The sequence below is a fragment of the Nipponia nippon genome, unplaced genomic scaffold, assembly GCF_047370975.1.
Source record: "Nipponia nippon isolate SJK-2023a ecotype South Korea unplaced genomic scaffold, ASM4737097v1 scaffold_18, whole genome shotgun sequence".
NCBI lineage: Eukaryota > Metazoa > Chordata > Aves > Pelecaniformes > Threskiornithidae > Nipponia > Nipponia nippon.
Window position 1 is genome coordinate 7,640,338 of NW_028262334.1, and position 14,355 is coordinate 7,654,692.

Here is a 14,355-nt window from a genome sequence, read left to right on the forward strand (position 1 = left end):
AATCTTATTCCTACCTCAGCTTTCTTTAAACACTTGACTGGCTTCTGTTGGTCTCAGTGGAAGCATGTGTATACTAAAATCATTGGTAATTTGCTTGTCAGAATTGAAGAGTATGAAAAAAACCCAAGACCGTAGCTGAACAGCGAGAGGCTTTCACGCCAGTAGGACACATCAAGCACCAGTGATAACCTAACTGGTGAAAATGAGTTCCATGTTTATATTCGTTTATATTCAGTGGGCGTGTACAACTAACCCAAATCTCAACTCAGCAGGGGTATTTTATGCCCTATGCTTGAGAAGAAAAATGTCAGAAACTGAAAGCTAAACATAACAGACAACTATGCTCACCCAGGCTGATTAGAAGAGGGGCTTTAAAAACTTTTATTTAATATATTAAAATGCTTGCTGTCAACACCTTTCATGCTATGTGCTTGAATATCCTTGATTAAGGTTTGTGCAGCTGTGGTTCTCATACTGAATTAATTTTGTAAATTGTGGTGAGATGATAGAAGTTTTCCAGCTGTGTAATCATTAATTAACTTGGCTGCATTTGAGTGGCTCCAACCCATGCTTGTCTGTGAAATACTCAACTTAGATGAAACATCACCTCTGCCTTCTGCTTGGTTTTTTCTTACAGAAAGAAAACTTTTTTCCTTTTTCCTATTTAAAAAAAAAAAAAGAAATGGAAAGTGCTGCAGGATGATTTGGTAGATTAACTTTTTGCCTTTCCCATACTTTTATAATTCTCACACGTAGGGGATGCTTTGGATTTTAAGGGTTTGGGAGTAGCGACTTTCTCTTTCTACATGTTCATACAATGCTAGTAACAAAAGGGCTCTAGCTTGTGGCTGTAATGTAAAGTCTAAAAACAGCTTTTGAGGCTTTTCCAGAAAATTCACATAGATGGGATACTGAAGACCTGTAGCAGAAGTGAGCCAGAGGAGATTTAACTGGTTGTGACCCAACTTCAATTTTTTTGGGCAGTAAATACTTTGCGTCTTGTTATCTGCACCTGAGAAGAAGTGCCCAGTGTCTAGTCTAGGGCCTGCAATTCAAGAGGCATCATCTACTAGGCAACGTATGTACATCGTACTAAAGGGAAAATGACCTGTTCCTTAATGGAAGAAATTAGTCAGAGCTGGATGCTGAGAGGTGAGCTACTTTATGCCCCCATATTTACAAGAGTTAGTCAGGAGAAGCTGGGCACATCGTACTTCCTTCAAAGAAAGTCACAGTAACTTATGCCCTCCTCTGTTTTCTTCTTCTGGAAGTCAAAGCGTGTTCTATGAAACAGCAGTCATGGAGGTAAACAAGTAGGTTAAGGACTTAAATTGCAAAATAAATTACAGTTAGAGCCATTTATTTAATTATTCTTCTCAATACTAGCACGACGACAGGAGATTAGATGTTGCAAAGGGACTTTCTGGAAGGACTTAAATTTGCAACTTTCTGGTCAGAATGAGAATGGACCAAGAGACTGAACTCTGAGTGCCTTGACGTCTCTAACTAGAGTCTTCTTGAAAAGCTCATTTACATCTAATTAAGCGACACTATTTTGTTACCTTACTCAAGGCTGTTCCTTCCGCCTCTACTAGGAAAGTGCCAGTCAAGTGTTCCATAATGATCCTGCCAAAGGTGGACATCTTGTCAGCAGGAATTACTGTCTATCTCGCTTGGCTCTAATGAGATACGACTCCTCACCAGCTTGCAATTAAGCACAATAGGTGATATTTATATTTTGCGACTCTTGTTATGCATCCACAGTGATGTACGAGCCAGGACTCCAAATCAATGTATGTATGACTGAACTTCAGATAATTATTAAGTCCGTGATAAGGTCAGAGTTTATTTATGCGTGACAACGTCCATTAACATAGTTTTGATTCAGATGGTACTTCAAAAGAAACTAGAATTATATTTCAGAAGAAGCTCAAGTCCTGCATTTAAATAATATCCAGCTTGTATTTAAAAAACAAGTAACGTCACTATGAGCATGGAAAGAAGAAATGTCATTTAAAAATCTCCAGACATCTGTAAGAAAATAATAATATGCGCAGGGACTGACAAAAAAGGAATCTTCTCTTTTAGAAAGGTATTAAAAGATATTCTTAATTCCCTTTGAAGTTGATGTTAAGTATGTGCTTAACATTTTGCCTACTTGGGGTATCAAATCAGCAGCTTGCTAAATCATTTCTGCATAGGAGCCTATTGGACCAATGAACAGCTCGTTTAAAGAGGTGCTGTTCCTAGAATAACTAAAGTCAAAATGGGAAGAGGACTCACTCAAACAAACCGTCTAAATTCATTAATCTTCAGTGGGTTGCTCTGTTATTATCATGATTCTTCTGTTTTCCTTACTGGCATCTTCAGTGTATAGATTCACATGCTGAACAACCTTGGAAAGGGCACCCAAAAAGACTGGAATAAAGCCAGATATTTCCCTTTGCAACTCAGGAATATACTGCCAAACTCAAATCAAATGCACCAAATTACTTTACGTTTCTTCTGAAAATGCTTTAAGTTAAAGGTTTCTCATTAATTATGGGATTTTAGCCGTTTACCTGAGAGGACATTCCATGGCATGGATAAAGGATTGCTTTATCATCCTCTTCGGCTCCCTGATCTAAGCAGTAGCCACTAGCTTTGCTGTTACGCACCTATAACCGGATCAGAAAGAAAACAGTTGTATTAGAAATTAATCTGTACAATGCAAGTCCAATCCAGCTAAATCTTAGCTGCCCTACAGCTATTGAAACAACTAGTATGTAAAACTATTCTTCTCTGAGAAAAACATGCTTATTCTCCAGATATGACAGGATGCCAATAGGGAATTTGCTCCAGGAAAAGACATTATTTGGACAACCTGCTGTCTTTACAGACCGTCAGAGTTATATTTTCAGCAATTACTCAAGGATCAAAACCTCATAAAATTCACTTTAAGAAACGCAGGCCAAATTTTGCTCCAAATTACCCTTGCGTAAATATACATTTTGACCATATATGTTGAGAATGTGACTTAAATGAAACAGCATAGGAACTACCCAGGATTGGTAGGGGATGTGGCACCCTTTTATTTGCTCCTTCTGCACGTATAAAACCAAAAAAGCATATGAAACAATTCTATTTGAATTGAGAATATAGTATACGGTTATGTACAGAAGTGCTGTAAAGCACATTATTGTGGAAGGATACAGCAATGATGACCGGCCTTGGAAGGCTTTCAATATATTTAAAGTTCGGGTTCAGAGAACCAACCAAGTCAAAAATTCACGTGCCTCCCCAGAGAAAGAAAGTTTACAAGTCTATAAAACTGGGCTGGAGCTCTTGTGAAATTCCAGGCCTTTCTTTCTCTTCAGGCCAGAAGTGTTACACACATATTTTGGACATAGGAAAATTTTAAAGGTATCTCAATCAAGAGGTTATTTAGATGGACATTTTGAAACAGTCAACAGGTCAGTTGTGGTTTAGGCTGTGAACAATTTGTCTGGCCAACCCACCTATATAGAAATAGCTGCTGCATGAGGTGTCAGGAAAACGGGTAAATAATCCTTCATAGTATAGTGAACGAGCATAACAGGGATCGGATAAGGGGGCTCACCAACAGCTAAATTTCAGGAGGTTTATTTTATGACTCGAGTACTATAAAGGCTAAAGATGATGAAGACAGCTATATGACACGGCTTTAAAAATTGTGAATTGAGTCACCAGGAAATATATTTTTACTACTGTTTCTGTCTGTTTCACTTCTACTCAATACATCTATTTTCCTTTAAACTCACTAAAATCCAGACGACATCTCCAGGAAAATAACCAGAAGAGAAGGTATTTCATAACAAGCTTGATGTCATTTAGGATGAAGCCTCTAGTTTTTTTCATTATGGGCATGTAAGACTGAAAGGGAACTATGCCAGTTCATACTAGCGAAATAGTTTGTGTGGCTCCATTTTATTATAAATTTTAATGAATTACATACTTGCATCACTAAGCTTCCTGTTTGACTCGAGCACCTTCATGCGACCACTCAACAGAGACAAAGTTCTTTTTAGGGCCCAGCTTGCTAACCGGCTGGTAGAATTGACACAACATTGGCAGTACTGCCGATGTTCTTTGCCGTTAACAGCCTCCTCAGAGCTGACAGTTACTAATAGCTCCTGTTGAATTTACTAAATGTCTTCCCTCAGTTACTGCCAGGGATAGTTATATTAGGATGCAAAGTGATATTATGCAATAAAACTTGCACTTTGTATCAATATCTGAAGTGCCTGACTTATTTTTATATGAAGTCAATCAAATGGAACAGAAAGGAAGAATGTCCATTTAGTTGTCTTGTGTGAAAATATATTGCCTTTGGATTTAATTGTAGTTCATGTGGACGATTAAAACAGAATCTTAAAAACATTATGCAGCACGAGAGCTCCTAGAAATTCACCCCAGTTCACAAGTGATAGCAGTCCTTACATTACAGGCCCGCGATATAAAGAGTTACAGAAGGCATGCCTGACTTCTTTAAAGAGCGGGGTCAAGCATATGTGGGAGATTTCACTGGGTCACAGAGAAGAAAGGAATGCTCCAGACAGCTGAGGCGAGCCGGAACGTCTCCACATTTCTAACACGTTGGGATCCAGCATTTTGTTAGGGTTAAGTAGCCTATCCACTCAGCTATCTCAGAGTGGGTGTTCCAAGGTCTTACTCAATACTGTACACAAGTGGAAATGAAAACACACAATTTGAACACAAAGCAGCAACATTGTTTTTCCTCTGATGACTTTTTAATGACGAGATAAAGACCAGCCAAATGGTAGCCTCACCTCATAATCCGAACATGGATATGTCGCTTTTTATCCTGAACAAGGAGAATTGCAAAAATGAACTAATAAAGTGAATGTAATCCTTCAAATAGTTTGGCAAAACACAAAAAAGGGGTGGTTGTTTACCTAAAAACAATTCAGCAAACTTAACTGTTCCCATTAACTGTAATTATTTTAGCTCTCTTGACTGCTGATGTTCCCTTGATGATGTCTGTGGCATCCTATTTGGGAAAATTATTACCTTAAATTTATGTTCTCAGAGCTGCTCTATTTTAAAATGAAAGCCAAGGAGGTTGTGTGTCATCGTTAGTGAGAATGATCTCATCTGATATAGTCCGAGGAGAGGGCCGGTGCTTCTCAAAGCCACACTTCCTAGTGTTGATTAGAAGTAGGGGAGGGCATTTCTGTTGCTACTACTGGGCTGACGTGAAACTGCTCTGTACGTCCCGATACTGCCACTAAGATGAAAGGACTGCTCTAATGCAGCCACAATGTATTTTCAAAGACAGACAGTACCTCTCCATAAGTGACTGTATTATTATAAACCCTCATTTCAGGATAGACGTTCTCCAAGTACCACTTAAAGCTCCGGCACTGCAGTCGCTGTCGTAGAGCTATTCTTTCGGAAACATCTCCAAAGTCAACTCCTGGGTTCTACAAAGCAGCAGAAGAAGAAAGAAATCTCACTGCATTGACTTTACTGTTGGTTTCTTTATTGAAACCAAATTGGAGTTCATTTTGTATACCAAGCTGTATTTCCCTCTCTTCTTTCTCTTTTGTAAGTAGCAGCTCATCAAACAGCTGCTGTGGAGAGCAGACAATAAATATTAATGAAAGTCGGTGGAAAAAGAAGGGTAACGAACAAGCAAAAAACAAACATAAATCAAAATAATAAGAATACAATAAGAATGTTGTTACTTACAGCAATTCTAAATGTTTACAATCAAACCTCGACTCTCTTGCTTTCAGATTTGCTAGGAATTTAGGCAGTAATTCTGATCTAAGGTATGGCAGCTTGATCGTGGTTTACACTAGTAACAGCCCTAGGTGTTCACTAATGTAAATGAGATCAGAACAGATCTGTTAAAACTTCAAAGCAGAGCTGCTCAAAAAGTCATTAAGCTCCATTAAACGTTTGCATAGACCAGCATTCAGTTTTTACTGGAACTGGAGCTCATTTGCAGACTTGAGCCAGAAAATGCAGTTAAACTCAAAAACTTCTTTATAATTCTACTTCAAAATTTAATTCATGTTTGAATACAAATCCCATGGAAAACACAGGCTGGAAGAGTCAAATCAATATGTTCAAAACCAGCTGTTTAAAAACTGCCAGGTCCTGAGTTAGTGTCTGTTGATTTAAACCATTATAAATCATCACAGGTCAAGATTAAGCCAATGAGTTACCTCATTTAAAAGTCTTTTCCGACACTGTATGAATCAAGTGGACTGAAAGTGGGGAGTTTGTGTGGACCTGTCTCAAGTGCCTTGTACACCTCCTCCAGAAAGATTTCTGTACGTTTTACAAATGATGTCTAATGCAGGGCTACAAGACAGCAGCGAATCTCTCAGGGTTTCTTAGAATCCCCAGCAGATGCCTAGCTTTCAGGAGAGAATACGAGTGTGATACTGAACAGGTTTTTCTGTTTGCCACATAAAGAGTTTACTGTGCTCACTTCTGCTTGCTGATGCATACTTTGTCACGCGCTCTCTATGCAGCATCCATTCAAATGAATGTTAATTTATGTACTACTTCAGGCTGCGTGGAAGGAGAGCAATTCCTGGAGGCACTCGGTGCAATAAATCATTCAATATAAGATTCCTTTATCACTAAAACTGTCCAGGAATAGATCATAAGCAGGGGCATACCAAATATTTGGTTAGCTAAAATAAAGCTATGCTGACCTGCTGATGAAGGTTATAGGAATATGATCTTGCAAACGTGTCCAAAGATCATCCACTAATCAGGAGACACGCTATGCACAGGTCCTCGATACATTGGAAAGGAGCAAGTTGTGAAAAAGATGGCGTGAGTTATGAAAGGGTTAATTTGGATGGGTTTTGGTATGGGAGAACACACGTATTTTACTTGCCTCCTTTCTTCCCTATTCTCAAACGAGGCGACACAACGCCCCGCTTGCAGTGCCACTTCCACAAGAGCAGCTGTGAAGATGCTGTGCTTACTTCCGTATTACCCGCAGTCACCGTGTGCGGGTTACACTGTGACGGTACAAGAATGAGCTGCCCACGGAATTTAGTATGTGGACGTATACTTTTTAACCAGGCAGTAAGGTTTCTAGTTCTCCCGCAGAAGTGTTTTCTTATGGCTTATAACAGTACAGGACTTGTTACTCATCTAGATTGAACACTACAGTGGAATAACTCTGGGAACGCTAACACTAGCTTCCTTTTCCTGAGAGCTAATGGGGTTATTTTTATGGTACACATTTTGTCAATCAATTTATTTTACGGAAAGAAAATTTTAATGTTCAGTACTTATGCTGATTTTATGTCTCTTAATGTAGATGTGCCCTTTTTTTTTTTTTTCTTTTAAAGCACTGCTGTATAGCTCAGTGCAGAAAACTACATCAATAAGTAATCTCAGAGAGATTAAAGAAAATCATGTTTTGGTGTAAATGCTTATTTAAATGTCTTGTCTTTTCTCAGAACTCATTTGCAGAAGGCATCAAGCAAACAAATTTACCGAGGTTACTTCTTTTTCCTCTCCTATTTGAAACTCAACATTTTATCAAATGGATGCAGATGGGGTCAAAATGCCTCTAAAAATTTAGATGGATGCTGCTTTGTCTTCCTCCTACTGTCACGGAAATCTTGTGTGGGAAAGAAGTTATGCAGTACTGCCTTGTTAAGGCAAAATAATTCCCTGCAATTACCTCTCATGCCAAAAGAAGTCACCAAAACACATCATAAAGACCTAACTTTTAACATTGCACAGAACGTCCAGTACTGAACCGCAGGAAGTGAAATTTGGACATGTGCAAACATCTGACATTTTCAGACATCACATGGAGAGGAATGAAACATTGCTCCTTTAGGTACATGCATTTTCAAAACTACAACAGGAATGAACAAAGATGGGTTTGGAAATATTACCTAGGTACCAAAGTACAAGTAGGACACAGACTAAATCCGCTGAAGTCTTTGACAAGACTCCCGTGACTTTGATGGACTCTAGGTCGTAACTGAATATTCACAAAGACGCTGCTGGGTTGGCATTATATATTTTCCTGTTCTGATAGGAACACTCCTGTTTCCATTTACTTCAATCAGCTTTGAACAAACCCCTCATATAAGGGTTAACCAAACCACCATTACCTACAGAACGGAGTATGCTTCCCCTCAGCGGCTCTCCCTCTGCCCCTTCACATGAATATTTCGGATGCAAATACTACTAAAGGATACGGCAGCAGTCAGCTTCCACCTGACTGGGATATAACACATACCTCTTCTCTCGAAGAATTATGCTCAGTGGAGATGTAGCATGTGATACACTTGCAGAATAAAGTGATAAATTGAACCTACAGTTTATCGAATATTTATATTACGTGGATTCCTAGAGGTCCCCACATGCCATCTACAATTCGTATGCACAGTAAGAAACAGAATGTGTCCACATTGCAACTCTCAGCCTGTAGACAATAAAGCTAGTTAATGTGCGATTCTTTTATCGCGTACTTTGTTTTTATGCTGGTGAGGTCTACCGAGTCTCATGATGAATGATGATATTTATTTATGGGCATTTCTGTAGTCCTCACCACTGTAGCGTATGAACACCTCGAAGTTTAATGGCATCCCAAATTAATAACTTCTTCTGAGGAAATGCATAAACCTGAAACATTGTGCTCTAGTTAAATTATAAATCTGTGTCACCGCTCCTGAGCGCATACCAAAACTTACACTGAGGAAGCAAGTTTATATGGCAGAACTCTCCGTATTGAGCATGCACCAGCATGAAAGCACTCTTGCCCCAAGCTTAGCCCACTTCATACAATTGTAGTAATACCCTTCACCTCAAAGAGCTAACGAGGAGCGTTTCTGTTCAGGAGAGAGCGTGACCCGTACTTACAGCCATGGGGATGTTCCACGCCATGTAAACATGCGACTTGAAGTCATCCATCCAGACCTCAGCGGCCCGCAGGGCGTTGCGCTTTGCATAGTAATCGATGTCGTTGTTGTAGGGTTTCTTTGTGCGTTCAATGTGTGCCACGCGAGAACAGGGTAAGACCTCCATGCTTCCTCCGCACTGCCAGACCTGGGAGAGTTGGAGGAAAAACAATTACATGATTTTTCTTTTTTTTCCCGTTTTAAGGCGATACAACTGCTTCTTTTCAGATGCTGTATGTAGAGTGTTCCCCAGGTGGAGGTGGGCACTATCCAACGATTCAGAACGACTGCCCGATTCACCTGTGCTGGGGGTGAACCCCTCTCTCTTCACATCGACTCTAGATGAGTCCAAGGCGGATGCAGCTGGCTGTTAGGTACCTACGTTTAGGTGCCAGAAATATCCACGTCCTTCCCCATAATGTCACTGTTCTTGGAACAATTAGGCAGAAGACAAATAAGGTGGTAACCTCTATCATAGGGACTAATTCAACCTAGTGTTTGTTGCTGAAACTTCAACAAAAATCCATTGTATCAACTGGCTGTGTTTGGTGCTGTATACGTGGGGAGTTGCTCTATCAGCTCTCCAAATCAACTAAAAAACTTTTAATAGCTTAAATGCAACTGCCAGAAAAATCTGATACATGTTTAGCACAAGTAAGCATCTCAGATGACCTATGCCACACCAGAGCCTTTTATGTGAGGATTTGAACATTACCTTTGGGAAAGAAAAGGAAACAAATTACCCACGTGCACAATACCAACAGAAAAAAAGGCATGGAAACACAATTATTTTCTCATTATGGAAACGTAGACTTTGATTGTGACTCAGTCAATTGTTCTTTTCTTTTTCTAATCTAGCCCCTGCAGGCTTCACTGACTTCAGCGCAGCAGTTCTCCCTGCACAAACACGCTTTGCCCTGCCTTCAGCCACAAACACACACCAACTTACCTCGTGCAGGACGCCCCAGGGACATTTTAGCCGAGAATAAGACACAAATCTTAGCACAGGATGCCTTGGTAAATCTGGCCGTTAACCAAAACGTGTGTTTATTTAGCAACAGAGACCACTGCCACCCTCGGCCGTGGATGTGAGCACTGCACATGCACTTCTCGCCCGGGGCTCCTACAGCCTCTCAGCCGCTTACCCACCAGGCAGAGAGGAACGGAGAAACCTCTGGTGCAACTGTTCTGGATACCTTTACCTGCAGCCTGGTCACATAAGGAGCAAAAAATGAGTGGATGAAGATGGATAGAAGGGGCTGAGTGGAGACTGTATCACCCAGCCTCCCCAGACGCCGCCGTACCCATGCCCTGCCATTTCTTCCTGTTGATTATTTATTGTCTGAACTCCCTGGTGGGAAACAAAGAGGACTTGTCTCTCTGAGTCAGCGAGATTAGCAAGGATGCAGGGTGAATGAAGCTTATGCATTTCAGTTCCCTCAGGTCTACACCTAGTACTATAGTCTAGCTGAAATAAATAACAGATATTAAAATATAAGCCATAATCCATTGCTTCCCAAGGCTGCCTTTTACTGAGCGTAAAAGCTCATTTCCAGACAAGATGCGCTCCAGAACAATACTGGGGCAGTTCTCCACCTAACCTGCCTTCTCAGGGACAAAGATAAATTGCTTGGGATGTGGCAGTTAAAATCTTCTCCTCCAGTTTGCCTTTTTTTTTTTTAAATACTTTGTTAGGTAATATTTATTTGCTACTTTCCAAATAATTCTGTAGTAAATCACTGGCCACTGGAATTTGCATTTGATAAATGAAACACACAGGAAAACACACTGCTCGTAAATTTGGACTGACATACGCTGAGGGTTTCCCGTGCACAGGGGAAGTGCTACTAAAAAGAAAGGAATTAATTGATTTTCATGATCAGAAGGGAAAATGAGCAGTACACTTTAGCATACTGCTATCTGCCCAGCCCATCCTGGAAGTCAGCTATTTAATGCACAGCACTTTTTTCTTTCTCTTGATATGGCTAATGACCTTGTAATTTTTATTTATATATTTTGGTACCAAGGGCAAATACATTATCTGAGCGACAGATTTATTTCCTTCAAATGCCAGTGCTCATGCAAACCTGAAAAGAAAAAAGTACTAAACTGCAACGTTAAAGGAAACAGTTTAGCTCATCTGTAAATTCAACACAAACAGTTATTTATCAGCGATAAATTCTCCCCAGATGAAATCCACAGGGAGCTCAGACACCTGGCTTTGAAGAAAACACAACGAAAGCAGGCAGCAGCAGCCTCAGGCCAGCTAGCGCTCACCCTGCCAGCCAGGGTCTGCCGTGCTCAGCAGCCTGCCTGAGTCTGCACCGTGGCGTGACCGCCCCGTCTGCGGCGGGCTAGACTTATTCCATTTACACTCCGTCACTTCTTTCCCCTACACCTCGGCCCCATTTTGCTCTTTAAAGAGACAAAATCTGCTGAAGACGGGGAAGGAAGGAGGGAAACAGCCAGGAAATATTCAAGGAAATTTTGCTTCCTATGAGGATGTACTCGGCTCTGGGGAGGCCGCCCCTCGAATGCTGTGCTCAGCGCTGGGCCCCTCACCCCAAGGCGGCCATGGAGGGGCTGGAGCGTGGCCAGAGCAGGGCAGCGAGGCTGGGGCAGGGGCTGGAGCCCAAGGCTGGGGAGGAGCGGCTGGGGGAGCTGGGGGGGCTCAGCCTGGAGAAGAGGAGGCTGAGGGGAGCCCTCATCGCTCTCTGCAACTGCCTGAAAGGAGGCTGGAGCCAGGGGGGTCGGTCTCTTCTCCCCAGGAACAAGCGATGGGACGAGAGGGAACGGCCTCAAGCTGCGCCAGGGCAGGTTTAGGTGGGATATTAGGAAAAATTTCTTCACCGAAAGGTGAAGCCAGGCCCTGGCCCAGGCTGCCCAGGGCAGGGGTTGAGTCCCCGTCCCTGGAGGGATTTAAAAGCCGCGTAGATGTGGTGCTGAGGGACATGGTTTAGTGGTGGGCTTGGCAGTGCTGGGTTAACGGTTGGACTTGATGATCTTAAAGGTCTTTTCCAACCTAAATGATTCTGTGATTCTAACTTGCTAATTCATCCCAGATGACTTGTTTTTTCTGGGATTATGTAACTTTTAGTACCAGTGGTGGATGTTTCCCAGGATAAGGATGGGATTTCCAGTCCCAGCGAAAGAGAACTGGACTTACAGAGTATGGGGCGAGGAGACAATTAGATAGTCGTGTATCACCAGATGTACATCACCGCGTCACTATTTCTCCATATCCCAGATAAATGCCATAGCTTCTCTACTGTGGGTCATTTCTTTTCAGGCCAGACAAGGTCTCCTGTTTCACTTCATAAGGATTAGTTGCTGTTCAGTGGAGCACGGACATGACTCTGCATCCCCACACCCTTTCAGGGTGCTGTTAAGTACAGAGCGAAGCTCTTGTCCTCTCCCTTTCCAGCCCAACGATTACTTAATCTTACACAAAATGGAAGAGTTTCCGTAGTACAACCAAGCACGTGCACCCGAAACCAGCCAAGATCCCAGCAGCTAAGAGCAGTCATGTGAGATTTAGATGAAGACTCAAGACTTGTGTCTGAATCGAGGATGGGGAGGTTTAGCAGCACCTTCTCCCTGCTGGACACAGAACTGAAAGACACACGTGATGCAGAAAACCATTGCCTGTCTGCCTCTAACTGCAAGAAGTCTCTGAAATACAACGAAGGATAAAAGAACGAGGCAAGTTTTACTGCATGGAACATAAGAGAGAGGTGAGTCAGTGGCTGCCCCCAAAACTGGTTGATTCTCCTCCTCTTTTCATCCTCAAAACTGTATTTAATGACCCATTTTAACAGCAGCAAACAACCCATTTCTTTCCACATCTAACTACGAAATTATGCCAGAAAAATAACTGCATGCATCTATATAGCATTTATCAATCAGAGTTCTTAAAGTGCCTTACTACGGGAAGCAGACTATTTCAACCTGTGAGCATAAAATGATGCCCAAGTCCCTCCAAATTGACACATTTCAGGTAATCGGAGGAAACCAGCTTCCATACCTATGATTCATCTTCTGGGTTAACACCACATTTCCAACCCAAGTAATTCCTCTGACACTGGGCTGCCAACGTTAACTGTGTGTTTCAAGGTTCATTTACTGACAACGTGGAAGTTGCACGGTCTCTCTGAGCCACTCCCTACAAGGGTGCACATCACTGAAAAGCACGCTCAGCCTTCTTTTCCCCCATGGAGAGGCAAATCCCCAACAGTAAACTTTGTTTCTGGCATCAGAGCGTGGACTCATCGAGCCTGTATGGAGGTTTGGTGCCCAGCCCAGGCTGCGCTGAAGGTAAGGCAGAGACATCTCGAAGGGCGCCCTGGGCTGGGCACAGAAGTAGCTCCAGCTGATCAGCGGCAACCGCAGAGAAGCAAACCGGCTTCTGCCCTGCGCGCTCCTCGACTCCGCGCAGCTGCTACAGCCCGGGGACCCGGCTCTGCCTCCGTGCGCGTCACACTGTGCAACGTTTTAAGACATGATCAAGTAATTCCAAGAGACACTCAATTTATTTGCTAATTGTAGTTAATTTCTAATTTCAGTATCGCTCTTTAGGCTGCTATAAACAAAATTGATAGCAATGTAAATGTTACCATAGCCATGTTACCTTAGCATTTTTACTGCTAATTATCTCAATCAACTTTTCTATAAACAGACATATTAAGAAGAACAAGTACCCACGTCAGGGGTAAATTACAAACTGAATGATAACGTTTGTGGTTTGCGCTACAATGATTTACCGGCACTAATTATTAGCGATTCCTGTACGCCTGAGATACGGCTGTCCTACAGAAAAATGTTTACCATTTATTATACAGTAGTCCTTCGGACATCATATTCTATGTATCAAAGAAAAACTGAGGTGAGACAGTGTCTTGTCTACCATGACCTAAACTGTGCATCACCAAAGTTCTTCTCTGAATACAGATTGGGTACATGATTTAAAAAGGGTAATAAATTGCTATGCTTTAACTCATGCCAAACAAGAAGAATTTTTCTGATGAAATACATTTTCCCACAAGTACTTGTTGCTGAAGGTCCAAACTATCATTTTTAATAGGATTTTTAAAAAAGATATTGGTTTCCTAAAAAAAAAAAAAAAAAAAAAGACATTTCCAGAAAACGTCTTAAAACAACCATTGTTTGGTTTTTTTTTAATGAAATTATTAGCATCCTAAAAAGGAAGTACAGTTTCAACCAAACCAACCAAGGAGACCAACCAAGGAGACCAACATTTTTGACCAAAAGCCAGGTATTTTGGGAATGAAGAAAGGAGGCAAGGCAAAGTAAAATGTAAAATTCCATCAATCAAAAAGGTCGAACAACAAGCCTGGTCACAGTTGAAGCAGGATGGAGAGCTGGCTGGCCTGCTGGGCTAATCAGTTCCTAAGTTATGGCAATAGAT

The 14,355-nt window shown here is 41.6% G+C and overlaps 1 protein-coding gene across 5 annotated transcripts in view; it reads right to left on the reverse strand.

Moving 5' to 3' along the window:
• The window catches only part of GALNT9 (polypeptide N-acetylgalactosaminyltransferase 9), a 313,952-nt gene that overhangs the window by 12,323 nt on the left and 287,274 nt on the right, over positions 1-14,355 (reverse strand). For 4 of the 5 annotated variants that reach the window (XM_087754687.1, XM_087754685.1, XM_009473280.2 and 1 more), the window contains 3 exons: positions 8,893-9,078; positions 5,325-5,462; positions 2,562-2,657 (listed from right to left, as the gene is read on the reverse strand). In XM_087754687.1, the coding sequence (XP_087610813.1) occupies positions 2,562-2,657; positions 5,325-5,462; positions 8,893-9,078 (420 nt within the window). The remainder of the gene's footprint in view (positions 1-2,561; positions 2,658-5,324; positions 5,463-8,892; positions 9,079-14,355) is intronic. The other variant, XM_087754686.1, reaches the window with a different exon arrangement.